Source organism: Notechis scutatus, chromosome 1 (assembly GCF_049901735.1).
Source record: "Notechis scutatus isolate UNSWTSFEM ecotype Mainland chromosome 1, rNotScu1.2, whole genome shotgun sequence".
NCBI classification, from domain to species: Eukaryota; Metazoa; Chordata; class Lepidosauria; order Squamata; family Elapidae; genus Notechis; species Notechis scutatus.
The window spans coordinates 10,548,555-10,572,116 of NC_142009.1; the positions used below are offsets into that span (position 1 = coordinate 10,548,555).

Here is a 23,562-nt window from a genome sequence, read left to right on the forward strand (position 1 = left end):
AACATCATTTATATTGCATATAAATGATACTATATAAACTATTCCCTAGTCTCTGTGAAAAGAAATCAGGCTTAAACTGTGCATTTTTCTGCAGGGTCCCTGTCATATTGACTTCATTGTGTTTTCAACCCAGGTGTGAGATGCTTTAAAGCAGGGGTCTTCAAACTTGACAGCTTTAAGACTTGTGGACTTCAACTCCCAGAATTCCTCCTCCAGTCATGTTAGCTCAGGGATTCTGGGAGTTGAAGTCCACAGGTCTTAAAGTTGCCAAGTTTGAAGACCCTTGCTTTAAAGCCACAGTTGGCTGCACTAGGGTTGAAACTAGTGGTAATGTTGAGATGTAAAATCTGCCATGATTAGCAGCCCACAGGGGTGTCTGCAAGGCACAGTCAAAAAAGTTTAATAGGCAATCACTTCAATGCAATCAAAGTTCTGTTACCTTGATCTTTTTAACTATTTCCTGCAGACACCCCTGGCTGCCCATGTTGGCAGTGGCATACTTAGGACTGGTAGGGGGTTATAAGCCCCAGATTTCCTGTTTGCTTTGGGCTAGTGTTGTTCATGCTTGGATAAAGGGCTCTCTCCACTGGCCAGGATTACCAGATGTCTGGCATGTGATTAAGTGGCATGGTGCCAGGTTACCTATGGTTACCTACCTTCACTCTATTACAGGTAGTCCTCTACTTATGACCACAACCGAGCCCAAAATTTATGTTGCTAAGATGACATTTCTGTTGTTAAATGAATTTTTCCCCATTTTACACTCTTTCTTGCCACAGCTGTTAAGTTAATCACTGCAGTAGTTGTTACTTACAACCTTCGATCTTTTGACAAGCAAGCCAGATTGAATTCACAACCCTGTCACTAGCTTAACTGCAACTGTCGCAAGAAAGGGCTAAAATGGAGCAAAATTCACTTGTGACTCATAAGTGGTCATAAGTCAAGGACTACGTGTAGTTGATCCATGCACCTTAAAGCCACCAAGATGGGAAATACTGCTTTGTAACTTCTCAGGTGCCATCATGGTGGGATCCACACAGATCTCGGGGGGAATCTTAGTCCAAAGGATACTGCAACACTACAACAAAGAAAGTACATTTCCTAGGTCTTCCTAGATGCCATGATGTAATGGAAACACATGTCACCAAAGCATGTCTGCTGTGTTGACTCTCACCGGCTGGGCAGAAACCCCATGAGATAAGCAGTCCATCAAATAACCCTGCCCTTACTTGTCCCAGCTTCTGCCAACCTAGCAGTTCAAAAGCATGTAAAAAAATGCAAGTAGAAAAATAGGGACCACATTTAGTGGGAAGGTAACAGTGTTCCATGCGCCTTCGGCGTTTAGTCATGCCAGCCACATGACCACAGAGATGTCTTCGGACAGTGCTGGCTCTTCAGCTTTGTAACGGAGATGAGCACCAACCCCTAGATCCGGAAACAACTAGCACGTACATGCAAGGGGAACCTTTACACCATGTAGGATTTTAGAAAAGATGACCAGCTCCTTGAATCACACCTAGAATACACACTGGGCCAAATCTATCAATGCTAAGAGTGTTCCAATATTTGAAGGGCTGCCACAAAGAAGAGGGGGGCCAATCTATTCTTCAAAGCACTAGAGGGCAAGACAAGAAGTAACAGATAGAAACTTACCAATGAGTGATCCAACCTAAAATTAACGAGAAATTTCCTAACAGTGAGAACAATTAACTTGCCTCTAGTAGTTATGGGTGCTCCAATACTAGAGATTTTTAAGAAGAGATTGGACAACCAGTAAAATAGTATAGAGTTTCCTGCTTGAGGAGGGGGTTGGACTAGAAAACTTGCAACATCTATTTCAACTCTGTTATTCTGTTTATGTGTCTTACATGCTCAAAACTGACAAGGCCCAGCTACATTCTGCAAGAACGCCCTCAACACATGATCCAAATTTCAAATAGGTCTCATCAGATCAAAAACGGCTGGAGATTCTCTTTTAGCAGCTTGTAGACAGTCACTTGATTGGAATGATATATAGGCCCTATATACTAGGATCTCCTGCTTGAGCAGCAGGTTGAAGACCTTCAACGTCTCTTCCAACTCTTGTTATTCTTGTAATGCAACATTCTGGACGAAATGAAGCTTCTGAGTAGCCTTCAAGGGCAGACCATGCACTTTAGTAGTTGAGCTTGAGCTGACAAGGGCATGAGTGATTTTCACAGATGATACCGTGGTCCTGATTTTTTTTAATTCCCTTCTTGACCTGAATGAAGGCATTCTTATTGACTGCATAGTTTTTACAGGAGAGAGTGGTAGACAAAGAAGAAAATTATTTCCCCATTTTTTTCCTTTGATCGTTGTATTCGCTCTATATTTTTGAAGGTCTTTGTTTAAGTCTGTATTTCCTTGCTTTTGACCACCGATTGTTTCTCCTATATGATATACCCTACATTTTTTTTATAAATAAACTTTATTGAATACAAAAAATTAAAATATACAAATATACAGACTCAAAAGACAAAGATTCATACAAACAAACGTCACAATAAATCTCTGTGCTAAAACTGATTAAACTTTCCTTTAATACATTGACAGTGAGTTAAATATTTCATAAATTATATTATGTGGCAGTTATTTCTTGTTTCCTATAGGTTCTCTGTTATTTATATTCTATCAAACATAATGTTCTGTTATTAATGTTTGTTGTTGGATTATACTTATTTATTTTTACCAATGAATTCCTTCTATTGATTGTTTAAAGAACGAGGGAATCTAAGACATTAACAATTTCTGTTTGTTATTGTATGTGTCATAATCTGTTTCATAAATTAAATAAAATAGACACACCCCTAACTTCTTCAAAATTGTTTTGGTTGTAACGATATAAACAAGATGTTGAGACTTTAGAAAGAGTGCAGAGAAGAGCAACAAAAATGATGAGGGGACGGGAGGATAAAACGTACGAAGAATGGTTGCTGGAACTGGGTGTGTCTATTTTAATGAAAAGAAGGGCTAATTGTGACAGGATAACAGTGTTCTAATATCTGAGGGGCTGCCAAAAAGAAGAAGAATCAACCATTCTCCAAAGCACCTGAAGGCAGGGTAAGAAGCAATAGAAGGAAACCAATCAAGAAGAGAACCAACTTAAGAAGAAATTCCCTGACAGTTAGAACAATTAATCAGTGGAATGACTTAAGTCCAGAAGTTGTGGGTGCTCCATCACTGGAAGTTTTTAAGAAGAGATTGGACAATCCATTGTCTGAAATGGTACAGGGCTTCCTGCTTGAGCAGGGGGTTGGACTAGAAGACCTCCAAGGACCCTTCCAACTCTGTTATTCTGTTAAATCCAGATTCCCTTTCTTACAGATGGGAATTCTAAAACAGAATTGATCAACCCCAAGAGGGTGAATAGAGGGCCAACCACAAAACCAGCTGATACCAAGAGACTATTCAGTGGTCCTCTGAACTTCCTTTAGCCCTCTGACTGTATTTTCCCGGTCAGTGATGGATTCTCTCCCTGAGTTTCCAAGTTGATTTATGGATCTTTGTTACACAAATTTCACCCTCCCTCCCTTCTTTCTCCTACCTTGCCACAGCCATTAGTCATCATCCGTCTAAATGAAGAAGGGATCCTGGTTAATAAGCCTGATGGAAAGTTTCTTAGAACTTCTCTCTTGTGCTGGCGCTGTTCTTTGTTTTCTGGATAAAGAAAATAGAAGAAGAAGAGAGGAATTGTTGCTGTTTGAGAGAAAGAGAGCCAAACTAAACCGATTTGGGATGCCTTGGCCCAAGGTAAGCCCACCCACCCAAGCCCCTTCGAACAGATCCAAACCTTCTTTTTTTTCTCCCTTCCCGGAGTCAAATGGTTGGCAGTGAAAGGTGGCCATTCATTTACTATAAAAAAAAAAAAAAACCTCAGACAGAAAGGGAGGAAAGCAGCGGTGTGATTTTTCACCCAGCGGCTTGTTATTAAAAGCAGTCACGGTAACAAGGAAGGATAGCAGCAATAAATCTTCCCATCCAAGCAATCAACACCTATTTAATTACATTTCCTAAAAAGAAACTGGTCAGAAAGCAGCTGACATGCTAAGCCATGATTACACAGACTAGGGGTGGGGAAGAAGAATGCATGGAGTTTGCATTTCCATGTAACCATGAAGGAACTCGATAGCTGAATTTTAGTTATTGTTTTGTGATGCAGCTCGTGACAGCTGTATAACAATATACAGGTGACAGCCAGGAGAATCCACAGGGGTTAAAAAAGTTAAAATGGTGGCCCAGCCATGTAACCTGGCCCATTTTTTATATAAATATCATCTTGATTTTTTTTTTTACCATTTTCCTGAAGACATCCTGGATGAGGAAAATATTGGCACAAAAATATTCATGTTTTACATATGAGCATGCCAAATTCCACCTATATTATTTTTATAAATAATGTAGCAAATATACCTAATACTCCTTCCCTGTGAGGTCAGTTGGGCTGAGAGAGAATGACTGACCCAAAGTCACCCAGCCAGTTTTCATGATTAAGGCGGGACTAGAACTTACCGTCTCTTAGTGATTGGCCCAGTCCCCAAGCCAGCTCTCATGCCTAAAACGGGACTAGAATTCACCATCTCCTAGTGATTGGCCCAAAGTTATCCAGCTGACTTTCATGCCTAAAAAGGGACTAGAACTCACTGTTTCCTGATTTCCAGCCTGGTGTCATAACTTATATACCAAACCAAATGAGTCCAGATAGTGGTGGGATTCAATTTTTTTTTACTACCGGTTCTGTGGGCGTGGCTTGGTGGGCGTGGCAGGGGAAGGATACTGCAAAATCCCCATTCCCTCCCCATCTGACTAACCTGCTTTCCAGCTCCGTTCTCCTGTGTAGGGCAACAAAAGAAGACCCAGCCAATCAGCTGGGACTCAGGAGGCAGAGAAGAGATGGGGTTGGCGGGGCCAGTCAGAGGTGGGATTGGCCGGAAACCCTATACCATTTCAGACAAGTGACTGTCTAGTCTCTTCTTAAAAACCTCCCATATTGGAGGCACCTACAACTTCTGAAGGCAAACCGTTCCACTGGTTAATTGTTCTCCCTATTAGGAAATTTCTCCTTAATTCCAGGTTGCTTCTCTCCTCGATTAGTTTCCACCCATTGCTTCTTGTCTTGCCTTCTGATGCTTTGGAAAATAAATTGACCCCCTGCTCCGTGGTAACCTCTCAAATACTGGGAAACCGCTTTCATGATTCCCAAGAATACCTTGGATAGGCAAGGAAACTAACCAATGGGTCATTGAACAACTGAACCCAGACTGGGAAAGCTACTTGGATAAGCAGCAAAACATTTCCAACTAAAAAGAAAAGAAGTCCAGTTGCCATGACTCAACTTCCAGACAACTCTACCTGGTTGATTGAGAACTTTCATCAACAACTCAACCCAGATATCTATGGAGATTCTCAGTCATCCAGGTCATGGTTGTCCTAAAGAGGCAACAGGACTTTCAAGAGGCAACAGGACTTTCTGGTTTTTCTTTGAAGACATTTTGCTTCTGTTCCAAGAAGTGTTGTAGTTCACCAGCAGCAGGTGAGGATAGCTGAAGGCTCAGAGTGCGAAGACTCAGATGAGGGGCCTGTGTGTGTGATGCAGGGATGGGGCCAGGACCATCAGGGAGTAGAATGTTGCCTTTGGAGATTGTGGAGGCTGGAAGCAGCGATGAAGAGGTCCCCGAGGAACCCGTGCCCAGCATGCATGCGCGCAGGGCTGCTCGAAGGAAAGAGCAGCTGCAGCAACATGGGCGACTTGGGAGTAAGGCTGCAAGGTAAATGGCCCTTCCCTGAGGAGATAAAAGCCCACCGAGAAAGCGTAGTTCTTTGCAGAAGGCAAAGACGTTTTACACTCGAGCCTGGTGGACGTTAGGAATATCTGAGTTGGTGTTTGGAGACTCTTTGTGTTGGAATTATTGCTTAGTAATTTTATCTGGTGTTCTTGGCAGGCTTGCAAAACCTTGGCAAGGCTCTTTCTTATAGGAGCTAATTGATTTGAAGCAGCCTTTTACCCATGAAGGAACGGGATTAGTTAAAAAACATTAAGAGGAGCCTCTGTGGCACAGTGGTTAGAGTGTAGTACTGCAAGCTACTTCTGCAGCCAGCTGCCTACAATTTGGCAGTTCAAATCCCACCAGGCTCAAGGTTGACTCAGCCTTCTATCCTTCCTAGCTGGGTAAAATGAGGACCCAGATTGTTGGGGGCAAGAGGCTGACTCTGTAAACCTCTTAGAGAGGGCTGTAAAGCACTATAAAGCGGTATATAAGTCTAAGTGCTATTGCTACTGCTATTAAAAGGTTGTGCTGTTACCTTTGTCTCATGTTTGCTTCCTTGGAACCAGGTTTGGGTCAGAACAAGAAGCTTCTTCATCTCTGACAGAATGGTGGGGAATGGAAGGATCTGACCATCCAGTCAGAGCTGAAGAAGCTTCTTGGATGAGAAGCGAAGCGTCTTCTCTTCAAAGAAAAACCAGAAAGTCCAGTTGCTCTTGAAAAAGCTTCTTTGAGATAACTCAACCCAGAGTTCTCATTTGAGGCACAGATGACCAGGCTCCAATTGTCCTACTTTGGACACGTTACGCTAAGACCCAAATCTCTAAAGAAGGCCGTAGGACTTGGAAAGGTGGAAGAAAAAAGAAGAAGAGACTGACCAGTAGCAAACGTGGATGGGTGTATCTTTTCTTTTATGTATACTGAGAATATTTACACCAAGACGAATTCCTTGTGTGTCCAATCACACTTGGCCAATAAAGAATTCTATCCTATCCTATCCTATCCTATCCTATCCTATCCTATCCTATTCTATTCTATTCTATTCTATTCTATCCTATTCTATTCTGGAGTCAATTACAATTCTATTCTAGCAGAGAGTCCTCGACTTATCACAATTCATTTAGTGACCATTCAAAGTTACAACGGCACTAAGAAAAGTGAGTTATGACTGTTTTTCACACATCTGACTGTTGCAGAATCCCCATGGTCACATGATCAAAATTAAGATATATTTTTTTTAGAAATCTATGTATTTATGACGGTTTCACTGTGCTCGGGACATGTGACCATCTTTTGTGACTTTCCAACAAGCAATATCGATGGGCAAACCAGATTCCCTTAACAACCGTGCTCCTAACTTAACAAGTGCAATGATTCGCTTAACAACTGTGACCAAAAAGGGTTATAAAATGGGGCAAAACTAACTTTAAGACATGTTTCACACAGCAAACAGAAATTTTAGGCTGGCTTCCCCATTGACTTTGCTTGTTGGAAGGTCTCCAAAGGGAATCCTATGACCCCAGCACAGTGCGACAGTCATAAACATGAGTCAGTTGCAACGGTTGTAAGTGTGAAAAGCAGTCAGAGGTCGCTTTTTTTCAGTGCTGTTGCACCTACGAACGGTCACTAAATGAATGGTTGTAAGTTGAGGACTATCTGCTTTCAAACTTTGTCTTCCTTCTTCGTGTTTTATCCCATATAATGTCTTCCCCGCTTGAAAAATGGGGCACAGATTGGCTGCTTAAGATCCAGATGGATCTTGACAGACTAGAACACTGGGCCAAATCTAATAATATGAAATCCAATGTAGAGAAAAGTAAAGTCCTACACTTAGGCAAGAAAAACCAAAAGTACACATATAGACTTGGTGAAACCAGGCTCAATAGCAGTAACTGTGAGACGGATCTTGGAGTCTTTGTGGACAACCAGCTAAATCTGAGCCAGCAGAGTGCAGCAGCAGCCAAAAAAGCTAATGCAATCCTAAGTTGCATTAACAGAGGGATATAATCGAGATCAAGTGAGGTACTAATACTACTCTATAAAGCCTTGGTAAGACCACACCTAAATACTGCATCCAGTTTTGGTCACCACACTATAAAAAAGATGCTGAGACTCTAGAAAAAGTACAGAGAAGAGCAACCATGATGATTAGGTGACTGGAGACTAAAACATATGAAGAACGGTTACAGGAACTGGGCATGGCTAGTCTAGTGAAGAGAAGGACCAGGGGAGACAGGATAACAGTTTTCCAATATTTGAGGGGCTGCCACACAGAGGAAGGGGCCAAGCTATTTTCTAAAGCTCCTGTAGGCCAGACAAGGAATAATGGATAGAAACTGAACAAGGAGAGATTTAACCTGGAAATAAGGAGAAACTTTCTGACAGTGAGAACAATCAACCAATGGAACAGAAGTTGCCCTTGGAAGTTGTGGGAGCGCCATCACTTGAGACTTTCAAGTGATTGGACTGCCATTTGTTAGAAATGGTGTAGGGTCCCCCGCTTGGGCAGTTGGAGTAGATGACCTACAAAGTCCCTTCCAACTCTGATTGTCTGTTATCTGGAGAGACCCAAAATGGGAAGGGACAGAAAAGCTAGATTCCTAGAGGGAGCCGTTGTTCCACTCAGTTGTGACAGATCGGATTCTGAATAGCACATCCATGTCAGGTCATGTAAACACAGCCTTTGCTACCCTCTCTAAAAACCCTGTTGGGGGCAAAGGTGGACTTGTCCGGCCTTTTTCTTCAGCCTGAACAAAATGAGGCCAGTCAGTTGGTAGGATGAACTCACCAGTGGAATTATACAAAGGCTACAAATACTCGTTTCGGACTATAAAAATGGCGGGACAGTTTTATGATCCAGTGTAGCCATTAAACTGGCTGAGCAGCTCAGGGGGAGACAATGAAAATGAAGACAATGAAAGGGAAGGGGAGGAAAAAGAGAGGAGAGAAAGAGAGAAAGAGTTGAGGAGTGTTGAAGTCCACACATTTTAAAGTTGCTGGGGTTTTGTTTTTTTTTCCTTTTCTTTTCTGGCTAAACCTGTGAGGCTAGATTCTTGATAGGAACCCTTGGCTAATGTAGGATGTTTCCTACTCCACTAGAGTTTCTTTTGCAACCCCAAAAACATGCAGACATTCATGACCAATATTGGAGGGGACGTAGCTGTTTGTTTGTTTGTTTATTCTTTCATTCATTCCTTCAATTATTTATTCAATTATTTATTTACTAGCTTGATACCCGTGCTTCACTACAAAACTATGTGGTCGGGCTTAGTTTTTGTGGAAGAAAATAAGGGGGAAAAGTTCTATCTCTGCCTACCAGCATCCATCGGTATTCATCTGGCTAGCATCCTGTCAGTGTGTAAGGGCTGTTTGGAAACTGAAACAGTATTTGCTGTGTGAGCAAGAAGGAGACAGTAAGGAGCCTGGGCATGGCTTAGCTCAACTGTTCTGTACTAAAGCTGCTTGGTGCTGTGAAAGTAAAACTGAAAGTGAAACTCCTCTCCTCTGCTTGTGTTTTGCATTTGGAACAGATTTCAGATGGGGAGGGGGAGTAGAACTCCTTAGAATCAGAGCTTTTTCATAATAATATAGGAAATACTAATGCTCTGAAGGCCAGACAAGGAACACTGGATGGAAAGTGGTCAAGGAGAAGATTCAACCTGGAAATAAGGAGAAATTTTCTAACAGTGAGAACAATCAACTAATGGAACAGAAGTTGCCTTTGGAAGTTGTGGGAGCTTCATTACTGAAAGCTTTCAAGAAGAGACTGGACTGCCATCTGTCAGAAATGGCGTAGGGTCTCCTGCTTGGGCAGGGGGTTGGACTAGATGACCTACAAGGTCCCTTCCAATTCTGTTAATCTGGCTTGTGATCCTCAAAAGAGAGCAAGTTCTGCCATCTGGCAGGATGGTACTCTAGAGAATGGGGTCAAAAAGTCAAGATAGGGGCCACAACGCTGCATTGCCCATGCAAACAAGCAAAGGTTCCGTCACAACATGACAGCTGCCATCCTGACTTTTTTTTAACTCTTGTGTCATTGGTATCTTATGCCTATTTACCCATATAGTATGGCTGCATTACTATTATCCTTCTCATCTTTTCTGCTACCTTCTATAAATATCATTATTGTGATTATCATTACTGCTGTTTTGAATGTACACTGAGAGTTTTTGCACCAGAGACAAATTCCTTCTGTGTTAAACTCTTCTCTTCTCAATAAAGATTCTTCTCTTCTCTTCTCTTCCCAATAAAGATTCTCTTCTCTTCTCAATATTCTCTTCTATTCTCAATAAAGATTCTTCTCTTCTCTTCTCTTCTCTTCTCTTCTCTTCTCTTCTCTTCTCTTCTCTTCTCTTCTCTTCTCTTCTCTTCTCTTCTCTTCTCTTCCCAATAAAGATTCTCTTCTCTTCTCAATATTCTCTTCTATTCTCAATAAAGATTCTTTCTTCTCTTCTCTTCTCTTCTCTTCTCTTCTCTTCTCTTCTCTTCTCTTCTCTTCTCTTCATCTATTCCATTCTATTTCTACAGGTAATCCTTGACTTACAGCAAAGCAGTTTGTTTAGTGACCGTTCAAACTTACAACTTCATAAGGTGACTTATGACTGTTCTTCACAAATTATGACTGTTGCAGCATCTCCATGGTCACATGATCCAAATTCAGTTGAATTGGCAACTGGCTCATATTTATGACGCAGTGTCCCGGGGTCACGTGGTACCCTTCTGCGACCTACCAACAAGCAAAGCCAACGGGGAAGCCAGATTCACTCAACCGTGTTACTCACTTAACAACTGAAGCAATTCACTTTACAACAGTGGCAAGAAAGGTTGCAAAATGGGGCAAAATTCACTTAACGAATATCTCACTTAGCAACAGAAATTTGGGGCTCGATTGTGGCTGTAAGTCGAGCATTACCTGTATTATATTCATGGGCATTCAATGGGGCCCCAAAACTGTTTTACTTCAGCCAGATTAGGTCCTCAATTATTATTATTTTTAAGTTAATAATGTAGTTAGGACCAGATTTTCTTCCGCATTCTTCTTCTTCTTCCTTCGGATGGCACTAAACTGATTGCGCCAATCTTTCTCTCCGTCCACCCCCCCCCACACACACACACAAACACCCCAGTCAATTGTTACCAGTCTGTTAATTCATCTCCATTATTGCCCTGGTGACCTCTGACCCCTGCTGTGCCCCCCCCCATCTCTTAACCGGCCCCTGGTCCTTGGCCTGCGATGTGTATTGATGTCCCTTCCATTCTCTTCTTGGCAAAGAAACATGCTGCCTGCATTCAGTGCCCCCTCCCTCCACTCCGTGGCCTTTGTCTTGCCCCGCTGTTTCCCCATCTTGCCGCTAACCTGTCTTGCTGCTTCTTGACCTCCTGTCCTCTCTGGAGGAGCTCAGGATCAGCTTCACTGGGGACAGGGGGGGACAGGGGGACGGGGGGGAAGAGAGAGACTGTTCCACTGCTCTTTTTCATCAGCTTCAATTCCCTCTTCAAAGCATCCTTTGCTCTTAACAGTCTAACTTTTCCTTCCTTCCTTCCTTCCTTCCTTCCTTCCTTCCTTTCCTTCCTTCCTTCCTTCCTTCCTTCCTTCCCTCTTCCATATCCTCCTCCCTTTCCCTTCCTTCCTTCCTTCCTTCCTTCCTTCCTTCCTTCCTTCCTTCCTTCCTTCCTTCCTCTTTTCTTCCTTCCTTTGTTTCTCCCTTCCTTTCTCTCTTTCCTCCCTCCCTCCCGCCATCTTTCCTTCCTTTCTTTCTTCCTTCTTTCCTTCAGCCACACAACATGGACTTTTTAGTACCAACAACTTGGACTTTGGAGTATTATTTCTTCCTTCCTTTCCTCTTTTTATGTCCTCCCCTCCCTCCTCCCTCCCTCCCTTCCTTCATCTCTCCTTCCTTCCTTCCTCTTTCCACCCTTCCTTCCTTTGTCTCTCCCTTCCTTCCTCTCTTTCCTTCCTTCCTTTCTTTCCTCCCTCCATCTTTCCTTCCTTTCTGTCCTTCCTTTTTTCCTTCCTTTCTGTCCTTCCTTCCACCACACAACATGGACTTTGTAGTACCACCGACATGGACTTTGTATCATTATTGTACTTGCAGGGGCACACCGGGCTAAAGTACCTAGCCATGATTTATGGACAACTCTTTCCTTCCTCCTTCCTTCCTTCCTTCCTTCTTCCTTCCTTTTTTCTTTTCTTCTTTTCTTCCTTCCTTTCTTCCTTCCTTCCTTCCTTTCTCCACACAACATGGACTTTGTAGGAGGAGGAGAAGCAGAAGCAGGAGGAGGATAAGGAGAAGATAAGATATTCTTATCTCATTTACAATCCCAGTGCTGGGAATCTTAAGAGTTAAGGAATAGTATCTAAATTTTGGGAAGTTTCAGTTCTCTTCAAAAGGGAAGGGGGGGGGAGGAAAGTTGCTTTCTGATTCTTCTTTCTGTTTTGAGAACTGCTGGAAACAGATGCCAACCTCCTTGGTTTGAAGCCGGGCTTTTTTTGTGGGGGGGAGAGCCTTGTCTGTCTTTCTTGCCAGCTCAGCACTTACTCGACAGTTTTCTTTGGGGCTCAGAAAAGCGGTGTGGAAGCAAGGCTGTCTCTCTTTTTTTACATGACTACGCAAATCCTTTGTCCCCCTGTTTCCCCCTAAAGCCCCAGCGCACCTCTGGAGTTCCTTTGAATTCCCCCAACCCCCCAAGGGGGGGTGGATTTTTTACACGAGACTCTTTGCTTTGTCTTCACAGTAACAGGGAGCTTTTTAGAGCCGAAGGGAAACTCAGCTTTCTGGGACAAGGAAGTGCCTTCTGTTATTTGGCACCTCGATTTAGCCCCCTTCAAACACGACCCTGCTGCTTTGTGCTGGATTATTTATTGCCATGGGCCTTTCCTCTCTCCCCCCCACCCCCCGCACCCACAAAAGCGACTTTATTTTGTGTGGAGAATGTGTGTGTGTGTGTGTGTGTGTGTGTGTGTGTAGATAGATGATAGATAGATTGAGAGACAAAAAGATAGGAAGAGAGAAAGAGAGAAGATGATTGATGAGAGAAAGATAGATAGCTAGAAAAGATCGATATAGATAGATGATAGATGATAGATGATAGATGATAGATGATAGATGATAGATGATAGATGATAGATAGATAGATAGATAGATAGATAGATAGATAGATAGTAGATGATTGAGATAGATAGATAGATAGATAAAGTATGGGAGAGATAGATAGATAGATGATAGATAGATAGATAGATAGATAGATAGATAGATAGATAGATAGATAGATAGATAGATAGATAGATAGATAGATAGATAGATAGATAGATATAGATAGATAGACAGACAGATAGAAAGATAGAAGATGATTGATGAGAGAAAGATAGATAGATAGATAAAGATCAATAGAGATAGATAGATAGATGATAGATAGATAGATAGATAGATAGATAGATAGATAGATAGATAGATAGATAGATGATAATTGATGAAAGATAGATAGATAGATAAAGATAGATAGATAGATAGATAGATAGATAGATAGATAGATAGATAGATAGATAGATAGATAGATAGATAGATAGATAGATAGATAGATAGATAGATAGATTAGATAGATAGAAATGAGAGAGAAAGGGAGAGGGGGAGAGAGAAAATAGATGATTGATAGACAGACAGACAGACAGAGAGAGAGAAAGATAGATGATAAAGATCAATAGAGATAGATATTTAGTTAGTTAGTTAGTTAGTTAGTTACATAGATAGATAGATAGATAGATAGATAGATAGATAGATAGATAGATAGATAGATAGATAGATAGATAGATATAGAAATAGATAGAGAGCGCTGAGTTTGGTTGTTTTGTGCAGGTGTTTCATTACCGAACTACCGTGCTGGTGGTTTTAAGTTTTTCCTGGCAAGTAAAAATACTGTCATTGCATCTGCTCTCTGGAATGAGATTGCCCCCAAGAATAATAGAATATCAGAGTTGGAAGGGAGCTTGGAGGTCTTCTAGTCCAACCCCCTCCTGCTCAAGAAGGAAACCCTATACATTTCAGACAAATGGCTGTCCAATCTCTTCTTAAAAACTTCCAGTGTTGGAGCACCCACAATTTTTTTTTTGGGGGGGGGGGAGTCATTCCATTGATTAATTGTTAGGCAATTTCTAAGTTCTAAGTTGCTTCTCTCCTTAACTAGCTTCCATCCGTTGTTTCTTTTGCCTTCAGTGCTTTGGAGCATAGGTTATCCACCTTTTCTTTGTGGCAATCCCTTACATATTGGAACACTGCTGTCATATAACTCCTAGTCCTTTTTTTCATTGTTAGACATACCCTCTTTTTGTTCCTGGAATTGCCTGCGAATGCATCTGATTTTTCTACTAAGCTTCCAGTTTGCACTGTGCTACCATCCTACCGTTCTTGGCCATGTGAAAACAGCAAAATGTTCATTTTAGAAAAAAAAAATTAAGAAGATTTCTACTGATCTAATGTGTCCTTGGTGCCCTCTGAGCTTGGTTGTTCTCTCACAGACATTTCATTACCAAACTAGGTAACATCATCAGTGCTGAAAGGGAGCAGGGTTTGCTCTCTGTTAGTACGCCAATGGCTTGCCCTATCTGTGTTAGCGGGAATATTCTTGTTGGCTCCTTGATTAGGCTGCTGTTTACTGTTTGATTGTCTGAGTTGGTAGTATCTTGATTGGGTTATTGTTTACTGCTTGATTGTGTAGCTAGTATTAATCTTGGCATTAATCTCTGCTTATCCAGGTGTTGATTGCTGGTGAGGAAGTGTTGTGGGTTTTTTTTTTGTTACCTCTTAAGCTTTTTCTACTTCTGCTAGGTTATATGTGCCCTGAATTAAATGCAGCTGGACTTTCCTGCAAGGGAAAGCAGCATAACTGGGCTTGCCCTCCTTGTAACTATCTTCGCCACCTCTCCTTGGGAGGGGAATTATACAAACACCGAGTTCCCACAACTGAATTGACTATAGGCAGTTCTTGACTTATAACAGTTCATTTAATGACCATTCGAAGTTACAACGGCCAGGAAAAAAATTAACTTATGACCATTGTTCTCACTTATGACTGTTGCAGCATCCCTATGGTCATGGGATTTACATTCAGATAACAGATAATCAGAGTTGGGAGGGACCTTTGTAGGTCATCTAGTCCAACCCCCCCCTGCCTAAGCAGGAGACCCTACACCATTTCTGACAAATGGCAGTCCAATCTCTTCTTGAAAGTCTCAAGTGATGAAGCTCCCACAACTTCCAAGGGCAACTTCTGTTCCATTGGTTGATTGTTCTCACTGTCAGAAAGTTTCCGCTTATTTCCAGGTTGAATCTCTTTCCTTGATCAGTTTCCATCCATTATTCCTTGTCTGGCCTTCGGGTGAGTTAGAAAATAGCTTGACCCCTTCCTCTCTGTGGCAGCCCCTCAAATATTGGAAGACTGTTATCCTGTCTCCCCTGGTCCTTCTCTTCATAGAATATCCATGCCCCGTTCCTGCAACCATTTATATGTTTTAGCCTCCAGTCCCCTAATCATCCTAGTTCCTCTTCGCTGTATTTTTTTCTAGGGTCTCAACATCTTTTTTATAGTGTGGTGACCAAAACTGGGTGCAGTACTCTAGGTGTGGTCTAACTAAGGCTTTATAGAGGGGTATTAGTACCTCACTTGATCTTGATTGTATCCCTCTGTTAATGCAACTTTGGGTAACTGAATCACATGTATGATGATTACAGTGTCCTGGGATCAAGTGATCCCCTTTTGTGACCTTCTGACAAGCAAATTCAATGGGGAAACCAGATTCCCGTAACAACCGTGTTGCTAATTTAACAACTGCAGTGATTCCCTTAACAAATGAGGTAATAAAAGTCGTAAAATGGGACAAAACTTAACATTTTTTTTTACTTTAACAGCATAAATTTTGGGCTGAATGGTGGTCATAGGTTGAGGACTACCTGTAGACTAAAATAAGGTGGTAATCGTTTGTGTTCATGTATTGTGAGAAGCAGCCTTTGCTTTAGCAAGCTTGTCATGTAGAATAGAATAGAATTCTTTTATTGGCCAAGGGTGGTTGGACACACAAGGAATTTGTCTTGGTGCAAATGCTCTCAGTGTACATAAAAGGAAAGATACATTCATTGAGAGTCAAGAATCATAAGGGGTTAAGCCAGGGGTCCCCATACTTGGCAACTTAAGCCAGAGGTCCAAACTTGTTAAGCCAGGGGTCTCCAAACTTGGAACTTTAAGACTTGTGGACTTCAACTTGAAGTCCACAAGTCTTAAAGTTGCCAAGTTTGGAGACCTCTGTAAGCCTGTAAGCCATTATTTTAGGCAAAACAGATCATGTGAACACTGCAGTTGTCCTTTGCTAACACAGGCTGTGGGATTAGCGTATTATATGAATCCTGCCCCAGAGTTGCTGAGTCTCACCAAGCTTCAGGGCTGAAGGCAATTTTCCTTAGGCAAAGCAGGTCAGGTGAACCCAGCAACTCTTTGTCACTAACCCAAGTTATGGATGTAGTCGTCAAGTTACAACAGTTCATTTAGTGACCATTCAAAGTTACAATAACACTGAAAAAAGGGACAACACCATTTTTCACACTTATGACATTTCTAGCAGCCCCATGCTCATGCGATCAACCTTCAGATGCTCAGCAACTGGTTCATACTTACGACCACTGCTGCGATCCCCTTTTGCAAGCAAAATCAAGGGGGAGGCCAGATTCGCTTAACAACCCATGGTGCTATCAACTGCAGTGATTCACTTAATGATGGTGGCAAGAGCGGTCGTAAAATGGGGCAAAACTCACTTAAGAAACGTGTCACTTAACAACATAAATCTGGGAGTCGATTGCGGTCGTAAGTCAAGGACTACCTGTACTGTAGTGTATGGCTCCTACTTCAGAATTGCTCTGAAGCCTCGTGCCTGATGGGCTTTGTAACTCTTTCAGATTGCTCAAAAGCCGATTTCTTCTCCTCCACACCCTGCCTATTTCCTTTTCAGGAAAACTTCGAAGTGACTCCATTTCTTATCAAGCCATCCCAGGAGAATCACCCCTTTTAGAGATACCACATTCATTAGCATAAACTTGTCAAACAATTAAATCAGATAAATGGAAAGCACTTCCTTAAAGAGAGAGAGAGAGAGAGAGAGAAATTGTCTTCTCCTGCTAATCTGGGATAGAAATCGAGCCCTTTTAAGCAGCCCCAGGAGTCAGTAAAAGAAAATAGGTGGTCATCCTGGAGGGGTATCCAGACCAGCCTTAGCAGGTAAACAGACGTGATGGGTGAGAAAAGTTTTACAAGGTTTACTCAAGAGAGACTGCCCTATGTTTTGGGGAGATAATAAAATGAAGCTTAAGTGGTCCAAGGAGACGAAAGAAGTCAAGAACTGGCCAAAGATGAGGGACAGATACATTTGGACTTTTAGGTTCCCTTCGCACATACGTGCTACTTGTTTTCGGCTCTAGGGGGCGGTGCTCATCTCCGTTACAAAGCCGAAGAGCCAGCACTGTCCGAAGATGTCTCCATGGTCATATGGCCAGCATGACTGAACGCCGAAGGCGCATGGAACACTGTTCCCTTCCCACCAAATGTGGTCCCTATTTTGCTACTTGCATTTTTTTTACATGCTTTCGAACTGCTAGGTTGGCAGAAGCTGGGACAAGTAATGGGAGCTCACTCCGTTACGCGGCACTAGGGATTCGAACCGCTGAATTGCTGACCTTTCTGATCGACAAGCTCAGCGTCTTAGCCACTGAGCCACCATGTCCCTCTTTTAGGAGAACACACACACACACACACACACACACACACACACACACACATGAAGCCCACAGAGTTTGGAGGGATCCAGAGGGAGACTAGATTAGCCCAAGCAGTGTCCTGATTGATCTAAAACATAGAGCATAGAATATAGAATAACAGAGTTGGAAGGGACCTTAGAGGTCTTCTAGTCCAACCCTCTGCATGAGCAGGACGACCCTATACCATTCCAGACAAATGGTTGTCCAGTCTCTTTTTGAAAGCTTCCAGTGATTGATAACCTGATAATGGGGCCTTATAGAAGTCTAGGTGGTATTGCTATAATGAAAGGAAGATTAGCATGACTTTGGTTCCCTAATCTGAGCTACCTTGAATGGTTGACCACCAACAAGCTGTAGCAGTGTTCCTGTGGGTACAGTCTGATGCAATTTACTAATCATTTTGTCAAAATGTATGTATCAGCTACATTAAGTTGATGTGAAAACACGGTCCCTTCTGGCTCCATCCTTTAGGGCAGGGGTGTTCCTGGGAAATTATGGGAGTTGAAGTCCACCAGTCTTAAAGTTGCCAATCCTAAATTGCATTAACAGAGGGATACAATCAAGATGAAGTGAGGTACTAATATCACTCTATAAAGCCTTAGTAAGATCACACTTAGAATACTGCATCCAGTTTTGGTCACCACACTATAAAAAAGATGTGGAGACTCTAGAAAAAGTGCAGAGAAGAGCAACCAGGATGATTAGGGGACTGGAGACTAAATCATATGAAGAACGGTTACAGGAACTGGGCATGGCTGGTCTAGTGAAGAGAAGGACCAGGGGAGACAGGATAGCAGTCTTCTAATATTTGAGGGGCTGCCACAGAGAGGAGGGGGTCAAGCTATTTTCTAAAGCACCCAAAGGCCAGACAAGGAATAATGGATGGAAACTGAACAAGGAGAGATTTAACCTGGAAATAAGGAGAAACTTTCTGACAGTGAGAACAATCAACCAATGGAACAGAAGTTGCCCTTGGAAGTTGTGGGAGCATCATCACTTGAGACTTTCAAGAAGAGATTGGACTGCCATTTGTCAGAAATGGTGTAGGGTCTCCTGTTTACGTGGGGGGTTGGTCTAGATGACCTACAAAGGTACCTTCCAACTCTGATTAATTGTATCTAGTTGACCCCCTCTTCTTTGTGGCAACCTCTCAGATACCGGAACACTGCTATCATGTAACCCCTAGACCTTTTTTTCATCAAACTAGACATACCCAACTCCTGCAGTTGTTCTTCATATATTCTTCATAACTCAATCATCTGTCTCCTTCAGTGGTGGGTTTCAAAGTAGTTTACCACCAGTTCGGTGGGCCTGGCTTTGAGCGCATGCCAAACGCACACTTTGTGCAGGCGCGGAGGCTTTCCGACTCCCCTCCTGCAATCCTGCACTCTCCCTGTGTGTTCAACAGCTGGCGTGTGGCCATCTGCTGTGCCACACAAAGCAGCTGTGCTTCAAAATCTGGAAACAAAGGTCAGTGTGGGAGCCTGGGCAGGCGGGCAGGCGGGCCCAACAGCAGATCATCGGAGCAAAATGGTTCACTCCCAGGTGATCTTTGGAGCTACCAGTTCGGCTGAACCAGGCTGAACCGGTAGAATCCCACCACTGCTCTCCTTCCTATGAGCTGTAGTTTTCTCTATTAGTTATTTTTGAGATGTTCAGGGTCTCCAGCAAAGATGGGTATTCAGCAGGTTCTGTCCAGGTCTGGAGAGCCGGCAGTGGAAATTTTGAGTAGTTTGGAGAACCAGCAAATCCCACCTCTGACTGCCCCTGCCCCCATCTCTTCTCTGCCTCCCATTGAGTCCCAGCTGATTTCTTTGGTTGCCCTGCACAGGAGAACGGAGCTGGAAAGCAGGTTAGTGCGGTGGGGAGGGAATGGGATTTTGCAGTAACCTTCCAATGGAGTGGGATGGAAATGGAGATTTTGCAGTATCCTTCCCCTGCCATGCCCACCAAGCCACGCTCACCAAGCCACACCCACAGAACCTGTAGTAAAAATGTTTGAACCCCACCACTGGTCTCCAGGAATTGGCTTGTAGACCTGATGGGTAGGGGGTCTCCTCTCCAAGCCCAGACAGCTGACTTCTAGGTTGGGAGAGGTGGTGGATAAACAGAGTGCCATTTCTGACAGATAGCTAAATCTGTGGGTCTGTTCATCTGTCAAAATATAGCTCATTACCACAACTCACTGAGTAAATGCCCTTCCTGAAGACATGATCCTCCAGCTGTAAGCCAGAATAGAGACCACGGGGAGATCAAAACTATACCATTTTATATTCCTCTCTGGGTAACAGTAGAAGGGAACAGTAACTAAGCTGGAAATAAGTGCCCTAAAATTGCCATCTAACACAGTGCTTCTCAACCTTGGCAACTTTAAGATGGCCAGCGTGGAACTCTGGGAATTGAAGTCCACCCATTTTAAAGTTGGATTGAGGTTGAGAAACTATGATCTAACCCAAGGGTTTTCAAACTTGGCAAGTTTGAAGACTTGTGGATTTCAACTCCCAGAATTCCTGAGCTAACATGACTGGAGGAGGAATTCTGGGAGTTGAAGTCCACCCATCTTAAAGTTGGATTGAGGTTGAGAAACTATGATCTAACCCAAGGATTTTCAAATTTGGCAAGTTTAAAACTTGTGGAGTTTAACTCCCAGAATTCCTGAGCTAACATGACTGGAGGAGGAATTCTGGGAGTTGAAGTCCACAAGTCTTAAAGCTGTCAAGTTTGAAGGCCACTGATCTAACCTACTCCTTGCATCAGTGAAAAGACAGAAGGATGAACACACACTTGAAGGTCAAGGGTCAGGCCAAATTATCTTGGGAGTTTTCAGCAACAGGGATCCAAATCTGTCAATCAGGATTTAGGTCTTGGTTTTTTGTTTTTTGTTTTTTTGTAAAATGGGACTGTCTTTACATAAGACTATTCAAAGCTGAGTTTTCTATCCCATCACAAGAAGAATCATATGAAAGTTTTTTTCGCATGCGTCATTAGAACACATCAGCAGTGATGGCCAAAATAGGGACTGATTTCTTGTAGGAGCTGGTTAACACAACACACTAAGCCATAATATGTTGGCTTGGGTCTTAGCTTATTGTGTAAAGTTTGGAAACGTGGCTTGTGGCAGTGCTAGTAGATTGTATAAAGCCACAATGAACAGATGATGCAATAAACAAGGGATAGGCAAACCATAGTTTAGTGCAAAGTGTGAACCAATTCATTACTTGTGTTTAGACAATACATTTCAATAAAGACATGGTAGATACATTAAGGCAAATATAGGGGGTCTTACAATTGTTTTGTCAACTCATAAAACATTCCTATGCCTGTTTTAGTAGTTGCCATAAGGAAGGGGGGGAGGAAGGAAATCTGGAAGAGCAGTTTGAAAGCTAAAGTACATTCCAACTCTTACCTTTAAAAGATTGTAACCAAAATACCAGAGTTTTTGCCTGCGAATGTGTTTAATTGGAGAATGTGATTGATGACACTCAGCCTGTGAATGTGCTCAATTGGAGAATCTGGTTTATGAGACACCCAGAGGGGAGGGGGGAAACAGGTTCATAGATGACTGTAAATTATGTGTGCCAGAGTTGGCTTCATACAGGGCAGTGCCAGTATGTCGTCTCATAATAAATCCTTTGAAGTTTTTGAAGTTTGGCTTGAGAATCATGATTTAATTAGAGCAATTGCTGGAATCCTGACATGTTTGTTTAATGACTGTTCGGAGTTACAACGGCACTGGAAAAAAGTGACTTATGACTGTTTTTCCACCACTATGACCATGGTCACGTGATCAAAATTTGGACTTTTGGCAACTGGTTCATATTTATGTTGGTTGCAGCATCCCAAAGGCATGTCATCATTTTTTGATGAGCAAAGATAATGGGGAAGCCAGATTCACTTAACAACTGCAGTGATTCACTTAACAACTGTGGCAAGAAAGGTCGTAAAATGGGGTAAAACTCACTTAACAAATGTCTCAGCAACATACATTTTGGGCTCAGTTGTGGTTGTAAGTCAAGGACTACCTGTATGCTAAGCTGGAGTTAGTTTGTGACTTTCCCAGCCAGCTTGGGACAAGCAAAGTTAATGGGGGGGAAGCCCGATCTGCTTAACACACAACTTACTTCTAACCTTTTACAGTGATTCACACAACAACTGTGGCAAAATAGGTTGTGAAATCAGCTGCAATTCACTTAACAACCGGCTTGCTTGGCACCAGAAACTCTGGTTTCAAAGGTGGTCATCACTTGAGGACTAGCTATATCAACTCTCCTAGCTTCTGTTACGCACGCCCCCAAAATGGATTAAAATTCTATCAAGGGTGCAGCCATTAAAAACTTAATGGCTTTCTTTCCAAACATCCAAATTCTGCTTCCTGTCCCCTTTTTGAAATCAGCCAGCCCGAAACTTCAAAAAAGGGCCGATGGACACACCAATAAATCAATGTTGCTTTGCCAAAAGATTTTTTTCCCTTTCGCTCTTCTGATTTGCCAATCCAAAACGTTGCAACGTAAACCACCTCCGTACAAAAAAATATATGAAGAGAGACGTGATAGGACAGGAGTCTCCAACCTTGGCAACTTTAAGACTTGTGGACTTCAACTCCCAGAATTCATCAGCCAGCTTTGCTTTTTAAGACTTGTAGACTTCAACTCCCAGAATTCAACTCCCAGAAGCTTTGCTGCCTGAGGAATTCTGGGAGTTGAAGTCCACAACTCTTGAAGTTGCCAAGGTTAGAGACCCCTGTGACAGGAGATTTTGTGATCCTATGTACAAGTGAAGGGGGAGGCATTGCACTTAATTTCTTAATACATCCATTTGATAGACAACATTAACTTTTCTTTAATATAAATCTCTGCAGATAGGTGTGAGGGAGGGGGGAGGAGATCTGGAATACCGAGCTCCTCATATATACAGTTTAATTGGTTCAGTTCAACATCACAGTTGGTTCTTCCTTTGCAACCTGACGTAACAGCCCCGAGTCCTCTCTTTGGTCCTCTCCAGTAGAAGTGTGTCACTTTATAAATACGCTTGATCTCCAGCTTTAGGTTCTTTGCCAAGCTTCTCGTTTTGTTCTGGTATTGGTAAGAAACAAATATCCTCCAGAAGGAAAAAATATTTTGGCATCCTGGAGGCAGTAAGTCTTTGGCAAACAGCATGGGAAATGCTTGGTCTGGCAGACACCGTTCCGGATCCTTTGAAGAAAGCCACAGTAGCACAGAAACTTCCAATCTTCTTTCCAGGCTGAGCGGGATCGAGCTATGCAAGCTCTTCGGGCTTTGCTGCCACCTTCCGCCAGATCTCATTGTGGCCAAGGCAGGACGTTGTGGAAAAATAATTTCCAGTTGCTAAAGGCACAGAGAACGGGGTGGAGTATCACCAGGCTTGTAATGGACACTGGGAGGAAAAGAAAAAGAAGGTTAACAGAGATTAGAATGTGAGGAAGGGTCTTAGATCGGGCCAGAATCTAATCCAACGAATCAGATAACAGATAATCAGAGTTGGAAGGGACCTTGTAGGTCATCTAGTCCAACCCCCTGCCCAAGCAGGAGACCCTACACCATTTCTGACAAATGGCAGTCCAATCTCTTCTTGAAGGTCTCAGGTGATGACACACCTACAACTTCCGAGGGCAACTGCTGTTCCATGGGTTGATTGTTCTCACTGTCAGAAAGTTTCTCCTTATTTCCAGGTTGAATCTCTCCTTGTTCAGTTTCCATCCATTATTCCTTGTCTGGCCTACAGGCACTTTAAAAAATAGCTTGAATCATGGAGAGAAGCAGCCTGGAATTAAGGAGAGACTTCCTAATGGTGAGGACAATTAACCAGTGGGACCGCTGGCCACCAGAAGTTGTGGGAGCACCACAGCGATGGGATTCAAGTTGTTTTACCACCGATTCGGTGGGCATGGCTTGGTGGGCGTGCTTTGCCTGATGCTGGTGCGCAGCTTTCCCCACACCAGCTGAGACCTCCAGCGCCAATCAACT

At 42.7% G+C, this 23,562-nt stretch overlaps 1 protein-coding gene across 2 annotated transcripts in view; it reads right to left on the bottom strand.

Moving 5' to 3' along the window:
- Nucleotides 1-20,752: 20,752 nt before the first annotated feature.
- Nucleotides 20,753-23,562, bottom strand: part of HNF1B (HNF1 homeobox B) — a 94,700-nt gene continuing 91,890 nt past the window's right edge. For both annotated transcript variants that reach the window (XM_087956737.1, XM_087956743.1), the window contains exon 9: nt 20,753-22,972. In XM_087956737.1, the coding sequence (XP_087812863.1) occupies nt 22,952-22,972 (21 nt within the window). In that variant the 3' untranslated portion in view covers nt 20,753-22,951. The remainder of the gene's footprint in view (nt 22,973-23,562) is intronic.